The 25,429-nt window shown below is 49.2% G+C and overlaps 1 protein-coding gene across 2 annotated transcripts in view; it reads right to left on the reverse strand.

The window, feature by feature from the left end:
- Window positions 1–13,675, reverse strand: part of Galnt6 (polypeptide N-acetylgalactosaminyltransferase 6) — a 41,373-nt gene extending 27,698 nt beyond the window's left edge. Inside the window, exons 1-3 of one of the 2 annotated variants that reach the window (XM_031356081.1) lie at window positions 13,496–13,675; window positions 4,618–4,851; window positions 468–1,054 (exon numbers count right to left, since the gene is read on the reverse strand). In XM_031356081.1, the coding sequence (XP_031211941.1) occupies window positions 468–958 (491 nt within the window). In that variant the 5' untranslated portion in view covers window positions 959–1,054; window positions 4,618–4,851; window positions 13,496–13,675. Of the gene's footprint in view, window positions 1–467; window positions 1,055–4,617; window positions 4,852–13,491 lie in introns of both variants that reach the window. The other variant, XM_031356073.1, reaches the window with a different exon arrangement.
- Window positions 13,676–25,429: the final 11,754 nt, after the last annotated feature.

Below are 25,429 nucleotides of genomic sequence, written 5' to 3' on the forward strand. Positions count from 1 at the left end.
ACAGCTCTATCGCCTCCTGGTACCCTGTGCCAGCAGAAACCACAGCTCTATCGCCTCCTGGTACCCTGCTCTAGATCCTGGTCTGCAGAAACCACAGCTCTATCGCCTCCTGGTACCCTGTGCCAGATCCTGGTCTGCAGAAGACACAGCTCTATCGCCTCCTGGTACCCTGTGCCAGATCCTGGTCTGTAGCTCTGGCTTCCTCCTTCTGTGTCCTGCGTCCCTCCATAACTGTGTTTCAGCCTCATGGGTCCCTATATGGTCTCTGTGATACCGTACTCCTGAACTCCAGCCCCTGGGATCAGGGCAATTGGCCAACAAAAGAAAAGATGACTTAAGGAAAATCTCTGGCTATTTTCAAATCCCCTTCAGCTTTCTTCCTGACAACTGGCTGATGACCACAGCTCTCCTGGCCACACTTCTGGGAAAGCTCTGGTCTCAGAGAATTCTAAGAGTGCATTACTTACTCAGGAGGCCGGGTGTCTGGCCCCAGGGACCTCTGCAAGGAGATGCGGTCGCTGGCAAAGGCATTAAAGCAATGTTTCTTATAGCCTTCTTCCTTTTCTTGGGTCTCTAGATTGGTCCATTCTCTCTTCTGAAATGCTTTTCCATCTGCCCCAGGGCTGTTGGGATCTTGTGGTGGCCTATCCCAGAAGGGTTTCAGCTCAGCAGGGGTATAGAACCCAGGAAGGCAGGAGTGGTTTGTGGAGACCGGAGTCTGTGGGGGTTCTGGAGCCCTGATCTGTAGCTTGGGCATGGCGTCCCTAATGTTGTTCACAGCACCTAGCATGAGGTCCAGGACGTGGTCTTTCTGGCCCGCCAGGGACTTCAGCCACGGTTTCTCCATGGCCTGCTCCTGGCTGCTTACGTCCTTCTGCCTGATGAAGAGGAAGAGCATGAAGATGCTGCCCAGCATGGCGAGGCGCAGTGACATGTGGCGCCTTCGAAGGAACCTCATCTTCCCAACTGGGACCCCGGCAGGGTCGGCTCCAAGTCTTATGCCTCACTTTGGAAATAGCTTGATAAGCCAGGGTAACCAAGCCTGGGGCTCAACCTGAGAAAAGAGGGGATACAGAGAAAAATTAGCCATTGCAGAGATGGGCAGGGAGCTAGGGCCTGGGGCCTGGGCGAGTGGTATCACCTTTGTGCATTCACTGCGTCCTGGGGCCTAAATTTCTTTTTGCTGTAAACAGAGAAGACCAGGTCTGGGTCTCTCTTACCTGGAGGAAACTGCTTTGGGAAACAGCTTGCCATTAAAATAAAGTTCAGCTAGAACATACCGGTCAACGTGGCTCAGAGGGTCGGACTTTGAGACAGGGTTTTGCTAATTAGCCCAGGCTTGCCTTCAACTCCTGTGTACTGGGATGAGAGGCATGCACCACCATGCCTGGCTCACTGGGTGTGTCAGCTAAACTGATTTGTGTGACCCTGGAGGCCCAGGCAAGAACGTCTGAAGCAGCGGTGATGTAAAGGACGGCGATCTGCTGTAGAACATGTGACACAGCCACACCAGGAAGCTTGTGCAGCAGCAGACGGAACAACTGCCTCGCCATGAACCGCTGCCAGAGCAGTGGGGTGGACGGGCAAGCCGCAGAGAGATGCGGTGTGCTGTCACTTGCCAAGGTTATAAAATATGTCCACGTTAAAGATGATGTTTACAAACACAGTGTGTGGTGAGGCTGCAAAGAGGCAGAGAATGAAGCCAGTTTCTGAAGACAAAAATGTATGAATGCACACATATATATGTATATATACACACACATATATACATACAAACATATATACATGCATATATACATATTATAACATATACATATATATACATACATATATAAATACACATGTGTATATATACACACAACATACACATATACGTACATATATACATACAAACATATACATACATGCATATAGACATAATATTATACATATATACATGTATATATGCATATATATACATACATATATACATACACCTAAATACACACATATATACACATATACATATACACATATATACATATATACACATATATTACACATGTACACATATACATATAAACACACATATACATATATATTCATATACATTCACATGTGTGTGTGTGTGTGTGTGTGTGTGTTATTTGTTTTTTCAAGACATGGTTTCTCTGTGTAGTCCTGACTGTCCTAAAGGCCTTGAACTCAGAGAGACCTGCCTGCCTCTGCCTTCAGAGGCATTTATTTATTTTTTGACAGGGCCTCACAATATAGCTCCTAGTGATTCATCTGCCTCAGTTCCTATAAGCTGAAATTATAAGCACATGCCACTAATTCCAGCCCAGATAATTTTTCTATTGTTGTTCTAAATCTAATATCCAATGACAACACCTTCCAGGCAGAACCAGGCAGAGGGGTGCACACCGGCTAGCACCCCAGTCCCAAAGGCTCAGAGAGAGGAACACCCTTCACTAGAGGTGAATACCCATACGGCTGTCTATGGAGCTAAGCTAGCAGAAAGATCACTAGCTGATAGATAGATGCTGGTGGCCAGAGAGAGACATGGAGAGGGACACCCTTCACTAGAGTTGGTTCAAGATTGAGAGAGAAAAGAGAGCATTTCTCAGAAGTTTGGCAGTCTTATCTCTGTGCACAGTTTGGCTTTCAAAATCGTTATTTCATCACTAGTCTGGTGTGACCCTTGAGTGATTTAGTTTATCCCTCTAAATCTTGATTTCCTCATCTATAAACTGGGTGTCACTAACAACCAACTGGCTGGCTGTGTTGAGGATTAAGTTAGGTGATATATGAAAAACCCACAGCAGAGATCCTGTCATCTTCTAAGCCCTCAGGTATTTCTGCTGTTATAATCGATAAATCCCTGTGCACTTTCCCAGAAATTACTCCCGGGCATGTGCTCCTTGGCCAGAGCCACGTCATCACACCTTGGGTATTTTTCTTAAAGGTGACTCTGAGCTGCAGTAACCAGCCTGGTTACTGGGGGAGTAGCCACTACCCCACCCTCACCCTGTGTCTAACGCCACAGTGCACTGCCTGAGTGGAGCCTGGTGTTGAGAGGCCCAGCACACGGCATGCATTGAGTCTGCCGATATGTATGGAAGACCTGCTGTGTGCCAGAGGACTAGGGAAAGGCAGGGATGGGAAAGGGCTCCCCTCAAGGAAGGCATGGTTAGTTGGGGAAGTGAGCTTCCATATTATGCAGCAAGAGCATAAGCATCATAAGGGGGGTGTCTCTGGATGGAAGGAGGAGTCTGTGGAAATGGCCAATGGAGGAGGAAGGCCAGAACGCCACACTGGGAAAAGCTTGGGCTAGGCACCCAAGTTCAGGTGGGCTTGCCTGGACAAGCCGAGCACATCTCAAGCTGGCCAAGGGAACAGGAGGTCAAAGAGAAGCAGGGGCAGCCTGAAGGTGGGGCCGAAGCCCAGTACTGCCTTCATACCACTTGCTCTTGAGAAATGAGGACCAGCACAGGATTTTCCAGGATGAAGAATACAACGGCTTGGGGGCTGCTGAGGTGAGCAAAGACCTGGTCAGAACATCGACCATTAGGTAAAGAAGGGCCTGGAGGTCTGACCCAGGTAGAGAGGGGCCTGGAGATCTGACCCAGGTAGAGAGGGGCCTGGAGGTCTGACCCAGGTAGAGAGGGGCCTGGAGGTCTGACCCAGGTACAGAGGGGCCTGGAGGTCTGACCCAGGTAGAGAGGGGCCTGGAGGTCTGACCCAGGTACAGAGGGGCCTGGAGGTCTGACCCAGCTGGAGAGGGGCCTGGAGGTCTGACCCAGCTAGAGAGGGGCCTGGCAATCTGACCCAGGTAGAGAGGGGCCTGGCGATCTGACCTAGGGAGCCGCCAGGTTGAAGGCAGAGATGGCATCAGCAAAATTTGATTGGGTCTAGGGGTGGGACACAGGCACACCACGGGGGTATAAGACTCAACCCCTTTTCTCAAGGGATGTAAAACTCCTTAGAGAAGAAGAAATGGGAGGTCTGGTGAGACAACCCAGCAGTTAACACCACTGGCTACTCTGAGGATCCTGGTTCAATTCCTGGCACCCACATGACATGTCACAACCGCTGTAACTCCAGCTCTGGACAGCTGCTGCTGTGTTCCAGCCTCACAGGCACTGAGCGCTCAAGGGTACACAGATGCATATGCAGGCAAAACATTCATACACATAAAATTTAAAAAAAAAAAAGAAAGAAAATTAAATGGGCAAGGTGGTCCAGCAGTTCCTGTCCAGGGAAGCGTGAACAGCAAAGCTGTCTGGCACTTTGAGCCTGTTCCACACACCCCCCTTCAAGTTAATGGAAAGACAACGGACAGCATAGTCAGTCCAGAAAGGCAGGATTCCCGACAGGTGTCCGGAAGGCTTCAAGGGAAGGGGAATGGCATGTGGAGCCTCTTTCCCAGGGGCTGAGCTATGCTGGAGTCCAGCTCCAGGAGCTTTGCTTGAGCTGTGAACCTCAGTCCAGATCTGTGCAGACAAGGCAGGTCTCTTGAGCCACCCTGCCTCCTGTACTTCATCCACCTTTCTGCCTACATCCCATAAACATTCGCACAACTAGAGACACAGGCTCCATAACACTGCCATAAGTAACCAGAGGCAGGCCAGGACTCACCTCCTCCAGGAAGGCCTCCTGGAGTCACCCGTCCGTCACTCCAGCACCCTCATCCAGGCACTTCCCGTGGTCCCTGGTAGAGGTGGACACCTTTGTCTTTTTTATTTCTCCCAGAGAAAGAGAGAGACCTTGGGTCAAACCGAAGTCCTCTTGAGCATCTGCTCTCTGGATCCAATCTGGCTGTCTAAAGTGTTCTCTCTGGAACCTGCAGTTCCTCAAGGTTCTGACCACATCCTGAAATGAAACGAGACACCTGTGATTAGACTTGGCAGGAAGGGACTTGCCAAGTGTCGGCTCAGCATGCTGGCAACCAGAAGACACACAGTTGCATGCATGCTGTAGGGCTTTGGGGCCAAAGGTTCCTGTTCCGGGAGGGATGCAACGCCTAGAATCGTGGTTAGCAAGGGCCAGGAGTAACGACCACCTTGGAAAAGGAACAATCTCTATGTGGAACTTGGTTAAGTTCAGGGCTCGGTGGGATCCATGTCCCAAGTCCTGCGCATGCGCTTGCGCATGCGCATGGCCCTCCTGTTCCGGCCTGCACAGCTTGGCCTTCAAGGCCAGCCACCAGCCATGTACTCACAGCCCTCCCTGCTGTGAGCGAGCTTCCATTCTCAGCTCTTTTTCCTCCCTTGAGTCTGTCACTCATCAGCCTTTCAGAGCCAAGATGCTCCAACCCTAGTTGAGGAAGCCTTCCCAGACAGAACAAGCGGATCCACCCCCTTTCTCGCTGCTACAGCGAACAGAGCCCAGGGTCTACCCACATTCTGATTCCAATCTGCCCCGGGGTGTGGAAACCATCATGAGAAGTCTTTAAATGGCCAGAATATGGGAGTAGGAAGGCTGGAAAGATGGTCAGCAGCTGAAAGCGCTGGCTGTTCCTGCAGAAGACATAGGCTGTGTTCCCAGCACCCCTATGGTGGCTCACAACTGATCAGAACTCCAGTTCCGGGGATCCAACACCCTCTTCTGGTCTTCAAGAGCACCAGACATACATGCAGTGCACAGACATACATGCAGGCAAAACAGTCATACACATAAAAGTTAGGCCTAAAAAAGACCAGAATTAAAAAAATAAAAATAAAAAAAATAAATAAAAAATAAAAATAAAAAAAGCAGCCGCAGTGGTACATATCTTTAATCCCTCTAGGACCAGGACCATCCTGGTCTACACAGTTCCAAGCCTGGGCTATAAAGTGAGGCTCTGCCTAAAAACACTTGTGCCGGGGCCATAGGTCAGTGCTAGAGCACTTGCACAGCGAGGGCCATCTTTAGCTCTATAAAAACAAACAACAACCCCAAACTATGCTGCATTATTTTATTAAATTTTCCTCTCGGCTATTTCTTACGGCAACAGCATGTGCCAAAGCCTCAGGCAGCTCTGAGCTTTAATAAGCTCAGAGGTATAAACGCCACAGATTGAACAAGGGTGTTTGGGAAATCTTTTTTTACAGCTTTAATAAGCTCAGAGGTATAAATGCCACAGATTGAACAAAGGTGTTTGGGGAATTTTTTTTTTTACTTTTTAGTTTATAAGTTTTGAGTAATCAGATTTTAATATTTCATCCTATTGAAGATGATGAACATTACTTGATATAAAATTAGAACATGGGCTAGGGATGTAGCTCAGTGGGTCAAGGGCTTGCCAAGTGCGCACAAGGCCCTCGGCTCTGTTCCCAGCACTGCATAAATTGGGTACAGTGACCCTTTCAACCTCAGCACTCAGGTGGTGGCGGCAGGGGGTTCAAAAGTTCAGGTGTATTGGCTATACAGAGTTTGTAACCAGCCTGGGCTACATGAGAACCTTCAGAATTTATAATTTCTAAATGAAGGTTAACTGAAGTTTAAATGATCACATGTCCAGTACTTCTTGTTACTTCATGAACTTTAAACTTCTGATGTTATTATAAGCATAAAAGTACAGAGGGACTTTTAAGTTATCCAAATGTACGTCCATAAGCGACATGTCTAGCGACAAGTCTTGTGGGAAGTCATCTCTGATGTCATATCTTCTTCAGCAGAGGAATATGAAAAACCAACTATAAGAAATTCATAAAACTAGAACAAACATAAAATGGGTTCCCTTTATCTAGCTCCCTTTGGCGTTCTTTTCTCAGTTCTAGGGCTTCGCACATGCTAGGGAAGGCCTTTTCACCAGGAAGCCACACCTCCAAGTCTGGCCTCCTGTCTCTGCTTGTTCTTCCTTCTCATCACAGCCTGCCTGTGTCAACGTGTCTCTCTTTGCTATCAGGGACCTGGACTCCTGGACTCCAAAGGCCAAGCCATATCTCCTGTTCTATCAGTAGCTAGGTCTGAAGTACTGGCTGTGTGTAGTCAGTGACTGAGCCTCTTATCAGTGGAGCAAGCTGGAGGGGTTAAACATTCAACACTGGTTTTGTAAGGACGCTGGGTGCACTTCCCTCAGGGATTTGGGTTAGGTGGCATTCTGCTGTAACTCTTAGCTTGCTGCCCTATCAGGGTATTTAGCCTGTTTCATGGGTGTGACTTTGGTTGGATGACCTCACTGGTGACACACAGCTAGTAGCTCCCAGGTCCTGTCTTCAGTTCTCAGATCCTTGTTATGCCCCTGGGACTCTCACCTCCTCCATGGAGGTATAGAGGCACTGAGTTCTTTTGAGCCCCCCTTTCAATCCTAACCCCCTCCTTGCCACCTCTTTTCTCTGATCCCATTCAAGGATTAAATGCTTAAAGATGGTGAAACTGGGAAGAACAGAGTGAGGTCCCTGTTCAAGTGAAAGGCAGGGTCAGCCACCCTGCACACACCCTCGCTGGCCAGGTGGCCTCTTTGTGAGTTTCTTCCTGTTTATCAAATGAACTACAAACCTCAGGGAGAGAGTAGAGCCTTGGCCTCTGGAAAGGGAGCTGCCACCATGCACCCATACAGGATATTTACTCAAGATAATTGGCTCAATTACAGATCTTTTCAATAGCTATGGGTGGAGGCCCTCTGACCAAGCGCATAGGTGTAGACATCCTGGTGGAGAGGGAACAGGCTGGCTGCTAGATCCTGGAGGGGAAGGGTACTGCAAGACTGTCTGGCTAAATGTCTGGCCCCTCCTCCTCTTCCTCCTCCTCTTCCTTCTCCTCTTCTCTTCCCCTCCTTTTCCTCCTCTTTCCTTCTCCTCCTCTCCCTCATCTTCCTCCTCCTCTTTCTCCTCCTCCTCTTATCTTCTTCCTCTCTCTCTTCCTCTTCCTTTTCCCCCTTCTCTTCTTCCTCCTCTTCCTCATCCCCCCCCCCTCCTTCAATGACACTTTCTTGTCACCAGGCCCAGCAGCCTGACCTCTCCTGTAGTCATAGTACCAAAAGACCACAGAATAATCTCTAAAGCCCCGCCCCTGGGATGCCTGTGTGACCACAGGATAGTGGAAGGTCCCCATTCCCTGACCAATGACTTACACTTTCATGGACCAGCTCTACAGCAATGTGGCTTATTCTCCAGAAGAATGAGATAAAAGCTATTTTGGTAGCCAGTCCATCAAAATGCCCTCACCACCAGCACACCTAGATTCATTTAAGCCCTCACCGCCAGCACACCTAGGTTCATTTTAACTTTACAGAACTGCAGTTATCTAAACATTTTCTACTGAACACCCAACAGGATTTCCTCACTGCTGTGTAACTGGACCAGGATTGGCATCAAAGGTGTTTCTTACTTCTTTGTTGTCTTACCCCCAAGCAGAAGTCACTACAAATAAGATGACAGGCAGCTGGAGAGGAGGTGTGTCTGCAGGGACCCTGCTAGGTTAGGTACCTGCAGTTTTGTTTACTCCCAGGTCTCCAGGGAGAGCCTCTATAACCTCCCAGGGCTTAAAGGAAGGTACAAAGAGAATCTGAACTGAGCGTTGTCACCACTGGCTGCTGGGCAGTAGGGGAGAGATGAGCTGGGGGTCATGGGACATGGTCCTAATGGCTTGGACACCCAGGATGGCTGGGAACTTCCCCTCCGTAGCCCTCAGGCCTACACCTGCCAGCCAAACCTACTAATCTGAACAGTTTCCCAGCTTTCAGCAGCACTGGAATCCTCCAAGTGTCCCCAATTCCCAGTCCACTCCAACATCTGTTACGTTCCATCCCTTCTCAGTATCAAGGTTACCAAGCCCACTCCCATGCCCTGCTGATTATGCCTGACCTCCTGGGTTGGTGGTGCCGTGTGTGTGTGTGTGTGTGTGTGTGTGTGTGTGTGTGTGTGTGAGAGAGAGAGAGAGAGAGAGAGAGAGAGAGAGAGAGAGAGAGAGAGAGAGAGAGAGAGAGAGAGAGAGAGAGAGAGAGAGAGAGAGAGAGAGAGAGAAAGAGTGAGTGAGAGAGTGTGTGTGTGTATCTGTCTGGCTATGTGTGTATCTGTCTATGTGTGCGTCTATGTATATGTGTTTTTGTGTGTATGTGTATCTATGTGTATCTGTGTATGTGTCTGTCTCTGTATGTCTGTGTGTCTATGTATCTGTGTGTGTTTGTGTGTGTATCTGTGTATGTGTGTATCTGTCTGTCTGTCTCTGTATATCTGTGTCTATGTATCTATGTGTCTGTATGTCTTTCTATGTGTGTGTATCTCTGTGTGTTTCTGTGTATATGTCTATGTGTGTGTGTATGTGTGTGTATGTCTATGTGTGTGTATCTGTGTGTGTGCCTATGTGTGGTGTCTGTGTGTGTGTACCTGTGTTCCATGTGCCCTTTCTCTCCACTCAAAACTGTCATCAGTCTGTCCCTGCCTTACTGAGTCCCTGGGGGTGAGATGCAGTGCCTCTTTGCTTTGGGCATCTCTACTGTGTGGTCGGCAAAGGTCTGGTTGTGTTCTTTAGACTAAGGCTATTTAACTGTGGCAAAATCAGCCAGTAGCCAGCACCTGTCTGAGTTGCCTTCCAGCCTAGCCAGGTGCTCGGTCCGGCTCTTTCCCTTCTTAAGGTCTCAGAGCAAAGCCAAATCCACAGTCTAAATTCTTTTTGCAAGAAGTCTCTGAGGCTGAAGAGATGGATCAGCTATCAAGAGTGCTTACAGCTCTCACAGAGAACCAACTTCAGTTCCCAGCCTTGGCATCTGTTAGTTCACATGAGTGTGAGCTGAGGCTGCAGGGGGATCTGACTCCTCTCTGACACACACACACACACACACACACACAGAGTTAAAATTAAATTAAAAAATAAAATAAAGTCTTCATAGCAGGACATGGTGGCTCTTGGAATGTATAGATGGAGGATTCAGAGTTCAAGGGCAGGGGCTGGAGAGGAGGCTCCGTGCTTAAGAGCATCTATCTGCTGCTCTTGAAGAGAACAAGGTGGTTCACAACTACCTGTGGGACTCAGCCCCATGGATGCCATACCCTCTCCTGACCTCCGTAGGCACCAGGCATGCACAGAGTATGCGTACATGAACATAGGCAAGAACATTCACATACAGAAGAGGAAATAAATGGATTTTAAAAAGAAAATTAGAGAGCTCAAGGTCATCTTCAGTTACATGGGGAATTTGAGCAACTCTAAGCTCAAGGGAATCCTGTCTCTAAAAACCAAAGAAAATACAGGTTTTCTGCACTAAGGTGTGTCGCTGCCCCTGGGGGTGGGTGTACAGTTTTCTTTCAAAAGCCGATCACTCCCCACGCTTTCTCCATGTGGGACTTTCCCACTAGGTTCATGGAGAACAAGTCCAGACACAGAGGTCCTATTTCCCTTTCTTTCTCCGCCCTCAAGTTCTGTTTCCCAAGCTTCTGTATCCAGAATACTTGTTCTGACTGTTTGGCCTCCCACCCCGAGGTATATATTCTTCTGCACAGAAGTGTGTGGTGTGCATGTGTGTGGGTAGTATTCATGTGTGGGAAGTGTGTGAATGTATGGGGTGTGAATGTGTGGGGTGTGAGTGTGTGTGCATGTAGGGTGTGTGTGTGTGTGTGTGGTATGTATATATGTGTGGTATATGTGTGAGTAGGGTGTGTATGCATTTGTGGTGTGTCTGTGTGTATGTGTGTAGTGTACGAATATGTGTGCACACATGTGTGTGTGAGTGTGTGGAGGTGTTCATGTGTGGAGTGTGTGTGTGCATGTGCGGTATGTGTGTATATGGGGTGTGAATGTATGGGGTGTGAGTGTGTGTGCATGTAGGGTGTGTGTGTATATAGGGTGTGAATGTATGGGGTGTGAGTGTGTGTGCATGTAGGGTGTGTGTGAGTGTGTGTGCATGTATACTCACTTCCCTCCACATCTGTCCTTTATGTGCCATTAGATGCAGAGCTTAGCTGGGCTATGGGTGGAGTGTCCTCCTGTACATCTCTCCCAAGGACTCAGGACCAGTTTGGGCCAGGTACTAGAGAGGGATGGGTACTAGAGAATAACCTGATGCCACAGAGCTCTCAGGTGCCAGCAGAATCCTTCTCAAAGCCCTTTTCTCCCTGGGTTGAACCCATCCTTGTTTACCACGCAAGCCTTTCCCCAGCACAATTACAGCATTGAGATACACACAGAGACAGGCACTGCCCTGCACTCGACCTCCTGCTGATTCAAATCCTCACTCAGCCTGTCCACTGGGGATGGACATTTTGGGCCTTTCCAGAAGAAACACTGAGGCTATCCGATGAGCCAAGTTTGCCTAACCTCTGTACCTCTAGTACAGCCATTACTGGGTCCCTCTGGTACTGGGGTGCTCAGCCTCGCTTCTGAGCTGGAGATGATGAGATATGTCTGTCGGATCCAGGGGATATTTAGGACCATACTATCTTACATTTGTTTTTTGAAAAAAGAAGAAGAAGGAGGAGGAGGAGGAGGAGGAGGAGGAGGCATGGGTTCCAAGGGCTCAGACTACCATAGCTGTCCTCTGTCACTCAGGCTCACCCTAGATGCCTGGGCTCAAGCGATCCTGCCTCATCTTCCTGAGTAGCTGGGCTGTAGTGGTGACACATTCCCTTAGTCTCAGCACTTGGGGGGCAGAAGCAGGCAGATCTCTGTGAGAAGGAACTCAGCCTGGTCTATAGAGTGAGTTCCAGGCCAGCCTGGTCTACACAATGAGTTCCAGGCCAGCCTGGGCTATGTAGAAAGACCCTGTCTCAAAACACAAAGATGGAATAAAAACAAACAAACAAACAAACAAACAAAAACCTCGCCCAAGTTATATTTTCTATTTTCTTTGATCTTGGCTTTGGTTTTGAGACAGAGTCTCATGTAGCCCAGGCTGGCCTCAGACTCATCATATAGCCAAGGATGACCTTGAACTTTGGGTCCTCCTGCTTCCACCCCCTAAGTGGTGGCATTACCCCCAAATTTGTGCCACCGTGCCCAGTTTATCCAGTGCTGGAGACTGGACCCAGAGCCTTATGCATGCTAGGCAAACTCTCTGCCAACTGAGCTACACACCCAGCTCTGGAAACTGGAGTTCAGGGAGGCTGGCTTTACCATGTGCACACAGAGGCTGAACTCACACCCAGGGTCGTCGGTCCAAGGCCACGGCACATCTTAATTCAGTTGGTCCCTAAAGTCCTTGCACTTTCTCATTTGCTCCCCGCCCTGGAATGTTGACGTGACGTGGCTGAGGTTCTGCAGCTACATTAGTGGCAGAGCTGAGTCAGCCACCTGCAGCCTTCATTATACACCACGGCCTTCCCTAGGAACAGCTCTCAGCTGAGCACCGGGCCCCTCCCTCCCTCCCAAGCCCGACGTCTGTTCTAGGCAATGCAAACCGCTCAGCCTATGGTTAGATCTCCGGTCTGGGTTTCTCCCGGTTGAAGAGGGAGGAGGACAATTCTGTTCTCAGAGGGCACCTGACACCCACGGGGCCTCCCTTTCCTTGGGCTCTTCTGTGTGCTGGAGGCAGTGCCAGCTGTGGGCAGTAATTACTCAGCGGCCGGTTTCCTTCAGAGTTTCACTTGCCATGGATCCTGGTATTCCCACCTCTGGGTTCCTTAAAGCACAGGGCGTCTGTGAGGAACAGGGGTGCGCCTGCGATGATGCAGCCTGCCCTTGGACAATTTGAATGAGTCCTATTTCAAAACCTTGATCTAGTCATCTATGAATTTGCCTATCTCATCCTTCTTAGCTTTTCTCTGATGAGCAGGGAAACAGCCGTCCTGTCTGGAGAGCAGGGCCTATGTACTATACACACACACACCTGCGGTGAACGAAGGGAGCCCTGGAGGCTCTTTGGTGTGTCTGTTATTAACCTCAGCCATTGTAGGGATGAGCTCAGAGTGCAGCCTTACAGCTCTCCCGGGAACCACTGTGGAGATTACTGCTCAAGAAGGGGTTCCTTTTTGAGCTTTGAGGCAAGCAATTGCCAGCAGTGTCCACACAAGCAGGCCAGCCCTCTGCAGCGGTCTGGAGTCTCGCGGAGGATTCTCCTTTCTGTCATCACGAGGGAGGGAGAATCAGGAAGTTGGTGGTGACAGTCACAGTCATACAGTCTACACTATGCCACAGAACTCCGTTCCGCACTCCTCCAAAGCGCCAAGCATCCAAGGGGAGATCAATCAGGCAAGGACTCTGAGGGGCTCCCACCAACGAGGCTTCTCCTGAATTGTCCCTTTTGCTCAGGGGTGAAATGGCAGGAAGGAGTCCCAACGCTTGAGCACACCAGGTGGTCAAATCTGGGGAGGCGCATGGTAGGTACCAGAGCGAGCCCGAGGAGAAGAGGGAGTCTGGAGATCCCCGTTCGCCCCTCAGCTTCTCTACCGCAGAGGTGAAGGGGTCCCACCGCGAGAGACGCTAGATGCCACCGTGCGGGGCGCAGAGAGAAGGCGTGGGGAAGAAGAGTCTGGCTCGCCCCTTCATCTCACTGCGGGGTGGGGGGGGGAGGGGGACGGCGGGGAGGGAGTCCCCGAGGGGCACGGGGCTGCCTGGTCCGAGGGCACCACGGGGTCGCGCCCCGTTGCTGCTTACCTACCGCGCCGAGGCAGAGCCGCCGCCGCCGCTACCGCCGAGCTGCTCGTGGGTTTCCCGACGGGGCGGCCGGGAGGGCGGGTCCGGGGCGGTTCCTGTCGAGGATGACGCCCCGCCCCGCTTGGGCAGGTGCTGTGACTCCGCTCCCCTCCATCCCATCCCATCCCCCCGACTGCGCGGAGGCCAGAACGCATCGCCGGGCAGCTCTATCTCAGGGCACCGCCACCCCATGGCACCGCCACCCCAGGGCACCGTCACCCAAGGCCACCCGCATCCCAGGCCACCGGCACCGCCCAGAGCCCGAGGCCAGCAGCGCCGGACGTGTTGGGCCGCGGCGAACCCCGAGGCTCCGTCCCAGGCGTCAGAGGTTGTGAACAGATAACTTCCCCTCTCATCCAACTGCCAACCGGCAAGAGCCGGGCCTCACCCAGCCAAACCCCAGCCTCAGTACCGAACTCCTGCTACCCAAGGGTAGGGTCGGTGGGGGGCGGCTGACAACCGCTGCAGAGTGAGTCTCAGAAATGCGCACAACACCTTCGAGGTGGTTAGAAATGCAGATTCTGAGACAGGCAGCTTGGCACACTCCTAATTCTAGTTCCGGAAGGTTGAGGCAGGGAGATCTTGAGTTCCAGGCCAACTTGAGCTACATAGGAGATCACGTCTCAAATAAATAAATAAATAAATAAATAAATAAATAAATAAATTCACTTAAACCCACGTCTGATTCTGAATCGTCCTGCCACCCGGACAGTGGCTGCTCATGGGTTCTAAGCAGAACCCTGATGTAATTTTCTGGGTCTTTATCCTAGTAAAATGGGAGTCGAATGAATAACTCTGAATACCTGGTGATTTGGAAACTTTCTTTTCATGTCGTTTTTAAGAAGGGTTTTATTTATTCATTTATATGTATGTGGCCCACTAAGCACATAGCCAGAGGTGTATAATCGCTCAGAGCTGAAGTTAGAGGTAAAGCCCAGCTTTACAGGGGTGATGCGATCTCAACAGCAGTGAGCAGCAAGCGCTCTTCACCGATAAACCATCTCGCCAGCCCTTATGTGTGGGGCTTTTTTGTTTTTGTTTTTTTTTTTGGTTTTTTGGTTTTTTTGTTTTTGTTTTTCGTGACAGGGTTTCTCTATATAGCTCTGGCTGTCCTGGAACTCACTCTGTAGACCAGGCTGGCCTCGAACTCAGAAATCCACCTGCCTCTGCCTCCCAAGTGCTGGGATTAAAGGCGTGCGCCACAAACGCCTGGCTTATGTGTAGTTTTTGAGAAAGAGTCTCAAGTGGACAAAGCTAGTCTTGAACTCCCTACATAATTGAGTTTTGGCTTTTTAAAAATTTTTTATACTATTTTATTAGGTTCTTATACTTCTACCACCCAATATATGTTATATATTCACATAACCTAACTGGATTTTAAAAGAAACCAAAATTCTCCCTACAGTTGAGGGTGACCTTGTGATCCTGATCCTCTGGCTTCCACTTCTGCAGTTCTGAGATTACAGAAGTGATGTACTATGATACTCAACTTCAATTTTTTTTTTTTTTAAAATGGTAGACATTGGCGCCTGTGATCCCAGCATTTGGGAAGCTAATGCAGGAGGATGTGGAGTTGCAAACAACACAGTGAAAGGCAGCTTGAGCTGAATATTGATACTCTGCCTCAAGAAAAGAAAAAGGAATGCTGATGATTTTTTCCGTTTTGGTTGATGTTAAAATGGCTTTGCATTTTTGAGTCTCTAAGACTCAGGGGACAGGACCCAACACCCTGAGTTGAGTTGAGCACTCAGAGGGACCAGAGGCATTCTGGGAAGGCCAGCAGATCACAGGGGGGAAGCTTACCTAGCTTGCTCACTTAGGTGAAGGGTGACACTTTACCAGGAGTAGAAAGAGAGGTATTGCACATTCTTGGCATAGTAACAACCCCCCTGTAGTGGCTCAGAGTGGCCTCCCCCAATCCCTTCACACTGGAGACAACGACTGAGGGTTCAAACTTCTACAGAGCTTGCCCCCTTCATCTCTGTGGGCAGAGTCTCTCTACATAACCCTAGCTTTCTGGGAATTCATTGTGTAGACCAGGTTGGCTTTAAACTCAGAGATGCACCTGCTTCTACCTCTCTAGTGTGGGGATTAAAGGTGTGAGCCACCCACCTCCTTCATTTTTGCATGAAGGTCTCCTGTAGCTAGCTAGCCAAGCTGATCTCAAACTTGGGACAAGCCTCGTGTGTCAGCTTCTCAAGTGCTGGGATTAGACAAATGAACCACCATGCCTGACTATGATTTTAAATGTGACTTAAATCCTCATAATGACTAGGTGCCTAATTTGGAGGTGCATGCTGTAGACTTATCCTTAACATATTGTGTTCTCTCTCAGCAGGGGTTGGTTAGGGCTCCTTTCCTCACTGCATGGGAAGGTGCTGAGGCGCCACAGAGCAGAAGGGGCCAACCTGGCCTCTGCTGGTGGCAGTGCACTTAAAATCTGGCTCTCGGTAATTAACATGGTGACACATACCTCCAACCCAAGCAGCTGAGAGAGGGAGACAGGAGGATCAGGGCTCAAGGCCACCGTTGGCTAAATAACCAGTTTGAGACCCTTGTGGGCTGCATGAGACCCTAACTCAGAAAGTGGGGAGGGGCATCGATGTGTCTCAGCAGGTGAAAGCGCTTGTGCAGCCTCACTCTGATTCCTGAGTTTAGTACTCAGAACTTACGTGGTAAGAGAATTGACTCCCAGAAGTTGTCCTTGACCTCCACACTCACTCAGACCCACAGTGCTAATAAATAAAAGAAAAGAAAAGAATATGATTTCTGTTAAATGACAAGTTTATATATGTGCGAGGTAAGGGAAAATCGGGCACCAGGACAAGATGCCTTCCAACCTGCAGTCCGGCTCCTGAAGTCATCTACACATACTCACAACCATCTCTCCCGTCCTGAGCAGGCTCAGATTCGCCCACCTGCAAGGACTTGAGATGGCCCCTTCCTAGAAGCCGTGTGAATTCCGTTGTCTTCCCCACAGGCTGCTGTCTATTGCTCTACTGGCTAGGTTCTGGTTTGGAGTGCTCTGTGCTTCCTGTCTCTACGCAGCAGTTTTTCAAGGGGCTTCCCCATCATAGCACAGGAAGTTCAGTGAGGAGCGGATCTGTTGAAGCGGAGAGACAAGGCAGCTTTGTGAGCTGGTGATGTAAGGTCAGTTCTACCTCTTATCGCTCCCTGCCCCCTACTCTCAGGCCCTGGAGAGAGACAACCACTTCTGACTGTGGCACACACACAGGGAAGGGGAGTCCTGCCCTTCATAGAAAGGGGCTGGTCTCTTCTCCGGAAACACTTGTGAGGGCCTGGTGAGGTGCCTCCTCAGGGAAAGGTACAAACCCAATGAACTGAGTTTGACTCCCAGATACCACACTGGCATAGGCCAGAAATCCCAGAAGTCAGGAGTGGGGACTGGAGAGATGGCTCAGCAGGTAAGGGCACACTGACTGCTCTTCCAGAATGGAGTTCAAATCCCTGCACCCACATGGCCACTCACAACTGTCTATAACTCCAAGTTCTGACGTGCCCACATAGATGTGCATGCAGGCAAAATGCCAATGCACATAAAATAAAGGGTAAATAAATTTTTTAAAAAGTCAGGAGGCTAAAGGTCTTCTTGACTACAGAGTGAGTTTGAGGCTAGCCTCGGGTACAAAACATGTCTCAAAACACCAGAAACAAGCCAAATAAACTCAAAAATCTGAAGCCAGTGGTGTGTACAGTACAGCTTCCAGGAGTTGGAAGTAGGAGAGAAGATCAGGAGTCCTTAGTGACATTCCAGGCCAGACTCAGGAACATGAGACCCTATCTCAAGACCAAACCAGAACCCTAAAACAACCACCAAAAACCGAAACAAAGGTAAGTCTTTTTACAAACAGCAATACCTTTAGTCCCTGGTAAATAATAACACTACCTTCTAGTCCTATAATCTTGTTGGTGGCTCCCCTTCCTTCCTTTCTTTAATTACAGGTTGTTTTGTTATTGTTGTTGCTGCTTTGAAATAGGGTTTTTATATACAGTGCCAGCTGGTCTAGAGCTGCTGCGGGGTACCCACCAGAGATGACTGTACAGACACAGTATAGACCAATATAATGTCTACTAGCCAGTCGGGCCAGGAGGACACTGGGTGCTCGGGATCCCAGTGTAGCTCTGAATCTCTCTCAGGGTGAGCTTTTAAACATAAAGCCCACATTCTGCTGACACACTACACTTAGCAACAATAGTTAGCCAGAAGGGGAAGTACAGAAGCCGAGAAGCAAGGTTAGTACGTTAAGAGACTTTTCCAGAGCTCTGGACTTTGGGATCAGGCCTCTGTTTTAGTTTTGGCAGGCGGTGCTGTCTACGTGCTGAGTTCTACCCGTGGATGATCCTTCCACCACGGGGCTAACTGTGCTAAGGTCTGGGGTCCTGACAGAGCTACATTCTTCTGCCTCAAACTGTGGGGTTTTAAGTGGGCACCGCCATATCTAGCCTCTAAATACTGCTGAAGCCTGCGGTGCTGGCCTCTGTGTGAAGTACAGGCACAGAGAGATACAAAGACAGGCAAGCCTTCGCTCTTTGCTAGACGCCAGTGGTCAGAGTGGGGAAGCCTGACGGGTCTGAGAGGAATCATGCCTCAGACCTCAGAGAGGTCAGGACTAGAGTATAACACACGAGAGATTTATTTGTCTTAAGTGGAAAATTTAAGTGTCAAAATACTCAGTCATCAAGAGAAATGTGTGTTCATGTATGTGAGAGACAAGGTTTTATGCAGTTCAGGTTAGTCTAGAGACTTCATTATTTAGACAAATATGTCTCTGAACTTCTGATTCTCCTGCTTTTTGCTTTCAGGTGCTAAGATTACAGGCACACACTACCATGCCTTGCAGAGAAATGCTATTTTAACTCCATATGTTAAAAACGTGAGCTGGCAGTGGTGGCATACACCTTTAACCCCAGCACTTGGAGGCAGAGGCAGGCGGATCTCTGTGAGTGTGAGGAGTTCCAGGACAGCAGACTGTTACACAGAGAAACCCTGTGTTGAAAATAAACAACAAACAAACAAACAAACAACAATTTGGAGGAGGGACCAAGCCCCACACTGGGTTAACCTCGTCTTTGTCCAGAAAGGACATGGGCAGAGAGCTGTGTAAAATAGTCTTGCTTGGGCAGTGGTGATGCACGCCTTTAATCCCAGCACTTGGGAGGCAGAGGCAGGCAGATTTCTGAGTTTGAGGCCAGCCTGGTCTACAGAGTGAGTTCCAGGACAGCCAGGGCTATACAGAGAAACCCTGTCTCGGAAAAAAAAAAAACAAAAAAACAAAGCAAAACAAAAAAAGAGTCTTGCTTAAAACAAAGGGTTTGCAGACGTCCTTTTGGTGAGCCCATGTGAATGTTCCTCCGTTGCAGTAGTGGGTGCTATGAGCCCATGTGAATGTTCCATTGCAGTAGTGGGTGCTATGGTCTTGCCATTTGGCATATGCAGGCTTTCCCAGAGCTGGGGGCTCCTCCAGCATAAAGGGGTGTCTTCGAGCACCTGGTCTCTTTAATCACCAGATAGAAAAAAGGACAGGCAGGTGTGGATTATTTAGTTTGTTTACCATTGTTTATTTAAGTGTCTCAGACTGTACCCCAGGCTGTCCAGGTAGCATGGAATGCACTGTTGTTGGGGTAGCCTGGGACTCATGATTGTCTTCACACTCGGAGTCCTCACACCTGGCATCCAGTTAGTTTCTCTGACAGGTTTTTTTTTTTTTTTCCAAAAACAGAACCTCAGCAGAGATGAATGAAACCCTTTGTGTCTTCCCCACCAGAAGACTACAGACAGCAGAGCCGTCAGTCCTGTGTGTCCTGCCGAGAGACTGTCACAATGAAGGATGAGGTCAGACTTCGAAAAGATATTGGCTTCGCTTAAGAATTATCAAGACTTGCAGCATCCCCGGGTTTATCTGTCAAAGGGGTTTATGGAAACCAGGCCAGTGGGACACCTGAGGGGTGCTTGAGCATGAACGGAGAGGAAACCCAACCGCAGGGAGCTTCTAGGTAGAAACTCAGAACTCTGATAGGTAGGTTCTGTCCTGCTTTGACCCGGCCTGTCCCTACTGTGACGAACCCACAGGCGCTGAATTAGAAGGTTATAGACCATAACAGGTGTCTCCGTGGCATCTGCTGGCCCTTTGGTGATGAGCCACGATGGTTAATCTGGTGATCCCACTGTCCTTGTCGGCGATAGGCAGTAGAGATTTCCTCTGGGTCCCTGGAAAAGCTTTCACTTCCATCAAAAGCACAGACACAGGCACAGTGGGGGTGTAGCTCAAGGGCGGAGTTTCTGCCGGGCTACAGTGTGAGAGGCTACAGTGTGAGAGGCCCTGGTACGATGCCCAGCATCATAGAGGTGAAAGGGAAGTCTCTCAGAGACTCCCTGAGGCAAAGCCCACAGGGTGAGGAGGGAGGTGGAGCACAGAGAGCAGGACAGGACTGTGCCCTGCTGAGCTGCAGAGCCAGAGCTTGCCTTCTTCATAGGACTCACCCACCTTGGCGTCTGTTACAGGAGATAACTCAGCCAGCTGTGACAGCCAAAACCAACGGGGAAAAATGGGGCATGTTGGCCACAAATGGCCTGTTTCTCCTCTCAGGGCTGCGAGATCATGCTTTGACATTATTAAAATTAGGCGTTTCTGCAGAACCTGGATAGAAGCCATAGGAATAACTACCCAGTGCCCTGTCTAATCTCAACTGTCAACAGGATGTGCCTGAGAGGTAGGAACCTCAACTGGGGAACTGCCTCCACCAGATAGGCCCTCGGGCATGTCTGCAGGGCGTTTTCTTGATTGCTAATGGCTTTAGGAGGGCGCAGCCCCCGGTTAGCAGCACCACCCCAGGGTGGTTGGGTCTGGTTACTTGAGAGAGGTATGCGGGCAAGCCACTGAGCAGTGTTCTGCTGCAGCCTCTGTGTTAGTTCCTGCCTCCAAGTTTGTATTGGTCACTTTTCTGTCGCTGTGAGGAAATACCACAACCAACAGTGATTATGGAAGAGTTTATTTGGGCTTATGGTTCTAGAGAGAGAAAATTCTCCTTGGCAGGGAGCAGCAGGCCTGGTGGCAGCAGGAGCAAGGAGCTGAGCGAGCACGCATCCTCACATCCAAGCACAATAGGAGAACAGCCTGGATGTGGGCTGAGGCTCTGAGAGCCCAGAGCCTGTGGCTAGTGAAGGCCTTCCTCCAGCAAGGTCACACCACGGAGACCTCCTCTAGCACCAGCACTTATGAGGACATTTTTTACCACCATGTGCCTCCCTAGAGCTCCTGCTTCGGTGGCTCTTGATGACAGATTGTCATCTGGAAGCCAAATAAACCCTTTCCTCCCCCAAGTTATGTTAGCTCATGGTATTTATCACAAAACAGACCAAGCAACGGACACCTGGGGAGCCAGTGAGCTTTTATTTGAATGACTCTTTTAATTCCAGTGGTCATCAAAAGCCGAGTGTTTTGTGTGTGTGTGTGTGTGTGTGTGTGTGCTGTGAAGGCTGCTCTAGCACCCAGAGAATACATAAAATCCTGGATCAGGGGTTTGCACACATCTTGGGTTTGGAAACAGACTTGGTAAAAGGGGACATCTGGAGGCTCGAGTTATTACAACCGCCCATCAGAGGGTTAGACCTCAGCAGATGCTATACTCCAGGAGAAAGCTGTGCAGGGAGCTGGGGGACCCAGGAGAGCATTCTCCAACCAAAAGGGACTGTGGCCTCCCCCCTTCCCCCCCCAGGAAATCCTTCAGTAAGCTGCCAGTTTTGTTTTGTTTTGTTTTGTTTTTTGGGTTTTCAAGACAGGGTTTCTCTGTGTAGCCCTGGCTGTCCTGGAACTCACTCTGTAGACCAGGTTGGCCTCGAACTCAGAAATCCACCTCTGCCTCCCAAGTGCTGGGATTAAAAGTGTGCGCCACCACCGCCTAGCTAGCTACCAGTTTTGTGACCATGGCCAGGTGCCCTACCCAGTTTTCTTTCCTAAAAAGAGGTTCTGGATATGCATTTTCTGTGGGGTTTAAGTGGTATAATATCTGTGTGTTGTATGGAACAGTGCTTGGAGAAGTGAGTGCCCTGGGTTCAGCTACAGTAGCAACACAGGCACCCAGCACAGTTCTCACACCTCCAAGGGGACCCAGAGTCACTAAAGGCCACGGAGCATCCCCGGCCAGAAAAAAGGCTCAGCGGGAACAGCGTGTGGCTTTTTAGATCTGTGCCTGAGGTTCTAATGGAAAGCTTTCACTTCCTCATTGTCAGAGACCAGACAGAACCTTCCACAGCTTCCTGGAAATCTTGGCCAAATGTGGAAGCTAGGTTGGACGACTATGGCCACCAATGCTTTTATTTGTGGGGATGGGTCTGGAGAGATGGTTGAGCTTTTAGGATCCTCTGCTGCTTTGCAGAGTACCTGCCCGACTTCTGTTCCAAACATCTGTCAGGAGACTCAGAGCTGCCTGCCACTCCAGCTCAGGAGCTCTGATGCCCTCACACACACACACACACACACCCCAATCAGTCAATCAATCTTAAAAATAAAAACATTCTTTCACTAGAGTTTGCTCCCAAAGCAGCTAACACAGAGGAAAAGGCAAGACAAGGATACATCCAAGAGGGCAGAGCCTGCTCCCCACAGCCTCTTATGTCACTTCACAGAGAAGTACCCCCTGGGGTTTGGTGAAGGTGACTGTCAGTAGGGGCGATGGCGAAGTGGCCGCCAGGCTGTCTGTCCCCTAGCTTTGTATCCCTGGAGTTCCATGCCTCATAGCGATTAGAGTTCCTTATAAGGCAATAACTGGGTTCCTCTGGGTTGCCACCAGGTCTAAAGTCCAGGCCTTGAGTTCTTAGCTTATAGCATTTAGTATCCTTATCTGTGGTACTATTGGCAGGCCCTTGCTAGCCAACAGGGCCTTTTCTGTGCAGACTGAACAACACCACTTCCAGGGACAGATGCAGACCTATGATCCACACACCTGGTGCAATGAGCTAATCTTTCAAAAGTGCAATTCATGCAACCTGCGGCAGCCAAAGCCAGAGGGCCCTAGAGAGTTCTCATTTCTGGGAACTTGCCACAGTGATCTCTGCCTGAGAGAAGCTAGGGGTGTGAACCCTCAAGGGGTGTGAAGCTACACTATAGACCAGTGGTTCTCAACCTGTAGGTCGAACCACCCTTTCACAAGGGTAGCACAGCAGGTATCTACATTATGGCTCATAACAGGAGCAAAATCACAGTTATGAAGTAGAAACGAAGCAGTTTTGTGGTGGGGGGTCACCACAGCGTGAGGAACTGTATTAAAGAGTTGCAGCTTTAGGAAGGCTGAGAATCAATGCTATAGACCCTTACTGCTCAGTAATGGCTCGAGCTTTGTGTAACAGGGGAAGATACAGTATGACCTGAGGAACTACATCAGGGTGGGTGGGCCTTAGGGCTGCCTGCGGGACAGAGAATTGCTGGTCTGTGGAATTTGTTTGTTTATGAGACAAGATTTCTCTGTGTAACAGCCCTGGCTGTCCCTGCCCTGGAACTTCCTTTGTGGATCAGGCTGGCCTCAAACTCACAAAGACCCACCTGATTCTATCTCCTGAGTGCTGGGACTAAAGGCAAGTGCCGCCATTGCCTGGCTGGTCTGTGGAGGCTAACTTCTGGCTAACGCCTGAGGCGCTTCGTTGTGAATGAGAACAAAGCCAGCCTGGTATGAAGACCTTGCTTTTTAATTCACCTGCCTTTACTTGGTAGTTCATATGAAGCTCAGATCGGCAGGGGTGGGTGCACGATCATATGATCATATGACTGGCTAAGGGTCTGCCCCATAGCTGGAGCCAGGCCATTCAGCCTTCCTCGGGACCTGTTCTGAGACAAGCCGAGAGAGACAGGCGCTTTTTCTACTCCAGCACCATGGGTGGAATCACTAGGTGGGGAGGGTGTGGATAGACGTTCAGAGTGGCTAGTGGCCATCTTTACAGTTACACAAGGAGGGAGAAGCAGACCTAACACAGCTCCAATACTGAGAAAGCAAGGCAGTGAGGAGTGAGAGGAACCCCAATGGCGTCTTTCGGCATCTTGGATCCAACTGCACCCCAAATCCATTATTCATGTATTTCTTGTTTCACTTCATGTTTTTTCTCTCTACCCTTTGACTCTTGCATGTAAACATTTCTTATTGGTGTCTATTCACTGCAGTTAGAGGGTACAGGTTTTACAAGACATTTATATGCAAGTTGCCCACGCTGTCCTGTCCCTTCCCCACCTCCTGTTAGCCCCCATCATGCCCTTCCCAGGCAAGTTCTCTTTTTACTGTCATATCATAGATGCATAGATGCTCTGTGTATTTATAGGAATCTATGAGGATGAGAATCTTCCCTTTGCATCTCTATCCCCCAAAGTTCAATGTTACAAAATAACCACTGGTGTTTATGTGTCATACACACTCGTCTACTCTAGTCACATCTAAAATATTGGGGATAAAATCTTGATAAAGGATAAGAGGCAATAAGGCCCCAAAAGGGGTTCTGTGTCTCTTGGATTTCAGACTAGTAGCTGGTATCTCTTAACTCAGACGTGTTTCAGATTAGTCTTTCTAATCATCAACACGGCCTCATAATTAGGCATAAAGCTACCCCAAGTAATGATTTGTAAATGGTTAAGATTGGGCATTGTCTCTTGGCCGACACAATGTTTCTAACTATCTTAGTTTAATGTTTTAAGTACTAGAGAGTAATTGAAAGGTTTTTCTCACTCTAAGACATTAGCTGAAAGTGTTAGGTTAAGATTCTCTTCTGTCTGTCTCTAGAAAGAACTAGAGAATTAGTATAAGAATATCTTAACAGAGAGGGCTCCACCCCTCTTCCTCCTGTTTCACACCTAGCTACCAGACCCTGTTGACCTTGGTGTGTGGGGGTCGTTTGGTCTACGTGACTTCAGTCTAACACTAAGACTGGGGGAAGAAGGACTTAGACTCACATGCAGGACTAGCACTAGAACTTAGATGGGCTAGGACTCAGATTCATACACCCGCATTCCCCCGGGCCCAGAGTGCTTGGGCCCGGGGGATGCAGCACCAGTTCAGAGGAGATAGCTGCTGTTTTAGACCCAGTATGTTTCAGATAGCCTCAGAGGTACCTCAACTGTTGAGCTGCCAGATTTTTTATTTCTCTTTTGCAATGATTGTAAAAGCCTCATGCCATTCTTAAAGAAATACACTCAGATCTTACACCACTCATGTCTAGTCTGTTTGTCAAAGCCGAATCCCGTGCCCACCTGGCCAGAATCCCTAGTCCCGCGGAACAGGGGACCCCCCCCCACGAGAAATCCCAGTCCGCGGCATTTATGACCCCTTGCCTGGGACAGAAGGGATGATCTTGGGAAGGACTTCCCAAGCATCCAGGTATTATAGATCAGAATTGCAAGGAAGAAATTAAAATTATGGCATATGGAGAGAGAGAGAAAGAGAGAGAGAGAGAGAGAGAGAGAGAGAAGCAGGCAAATTAATGCAAGTGATAGGATTGCTCAGTTGCTATTGCTCCTCTACATTAAGGACAAAGCGGGTCCAGTGGAAAGAAGAGGTGGATTTGGAAGTACTGGAAAAATGTGTGTCCTGGCAAACAGTGGTTAATGATCAGAGACGAAAATTAAAACTGCAAGTGAATGGTGTGGATATAGAAGGTTTGGTAGAAGGAGCTGATGTGACTATCAATTATCAAAAATCCTGGAATCCAGGTATGGCCACTTGTGGAATATGCTTGGCCTATGGGAAGTGGCACTATTAGGATGTGTGACCTTGTTAGAGGAAGTATGTGATTGTGGAGGTGGGATTTTGAGGTCTCAGATATATGCTTAAGTCTGGCCAGTGTGATCCACAGTCCTCTTCTGGTGGCCTTCAGATGAAGATGTAGAACTTTCAGCTCCTC

The sequence above is a fragment of the Mastomys coucha genome, unplaced genomic scaffold (assembly GCF_008632895.1).
Source record: "Mastomys coucha isolate ucsf_1 unplaced genomic scaffold, UCSF_Mcou_1 pScaffold11, whole genome shotgun sequence".
Classification (NCBI taxonomy): domain Eukaryota; kingdom Metazoa; phylum Chordata; class Mammalia; order Rodentia; family Muridae; genus Mastomys; species Mastomys coucha.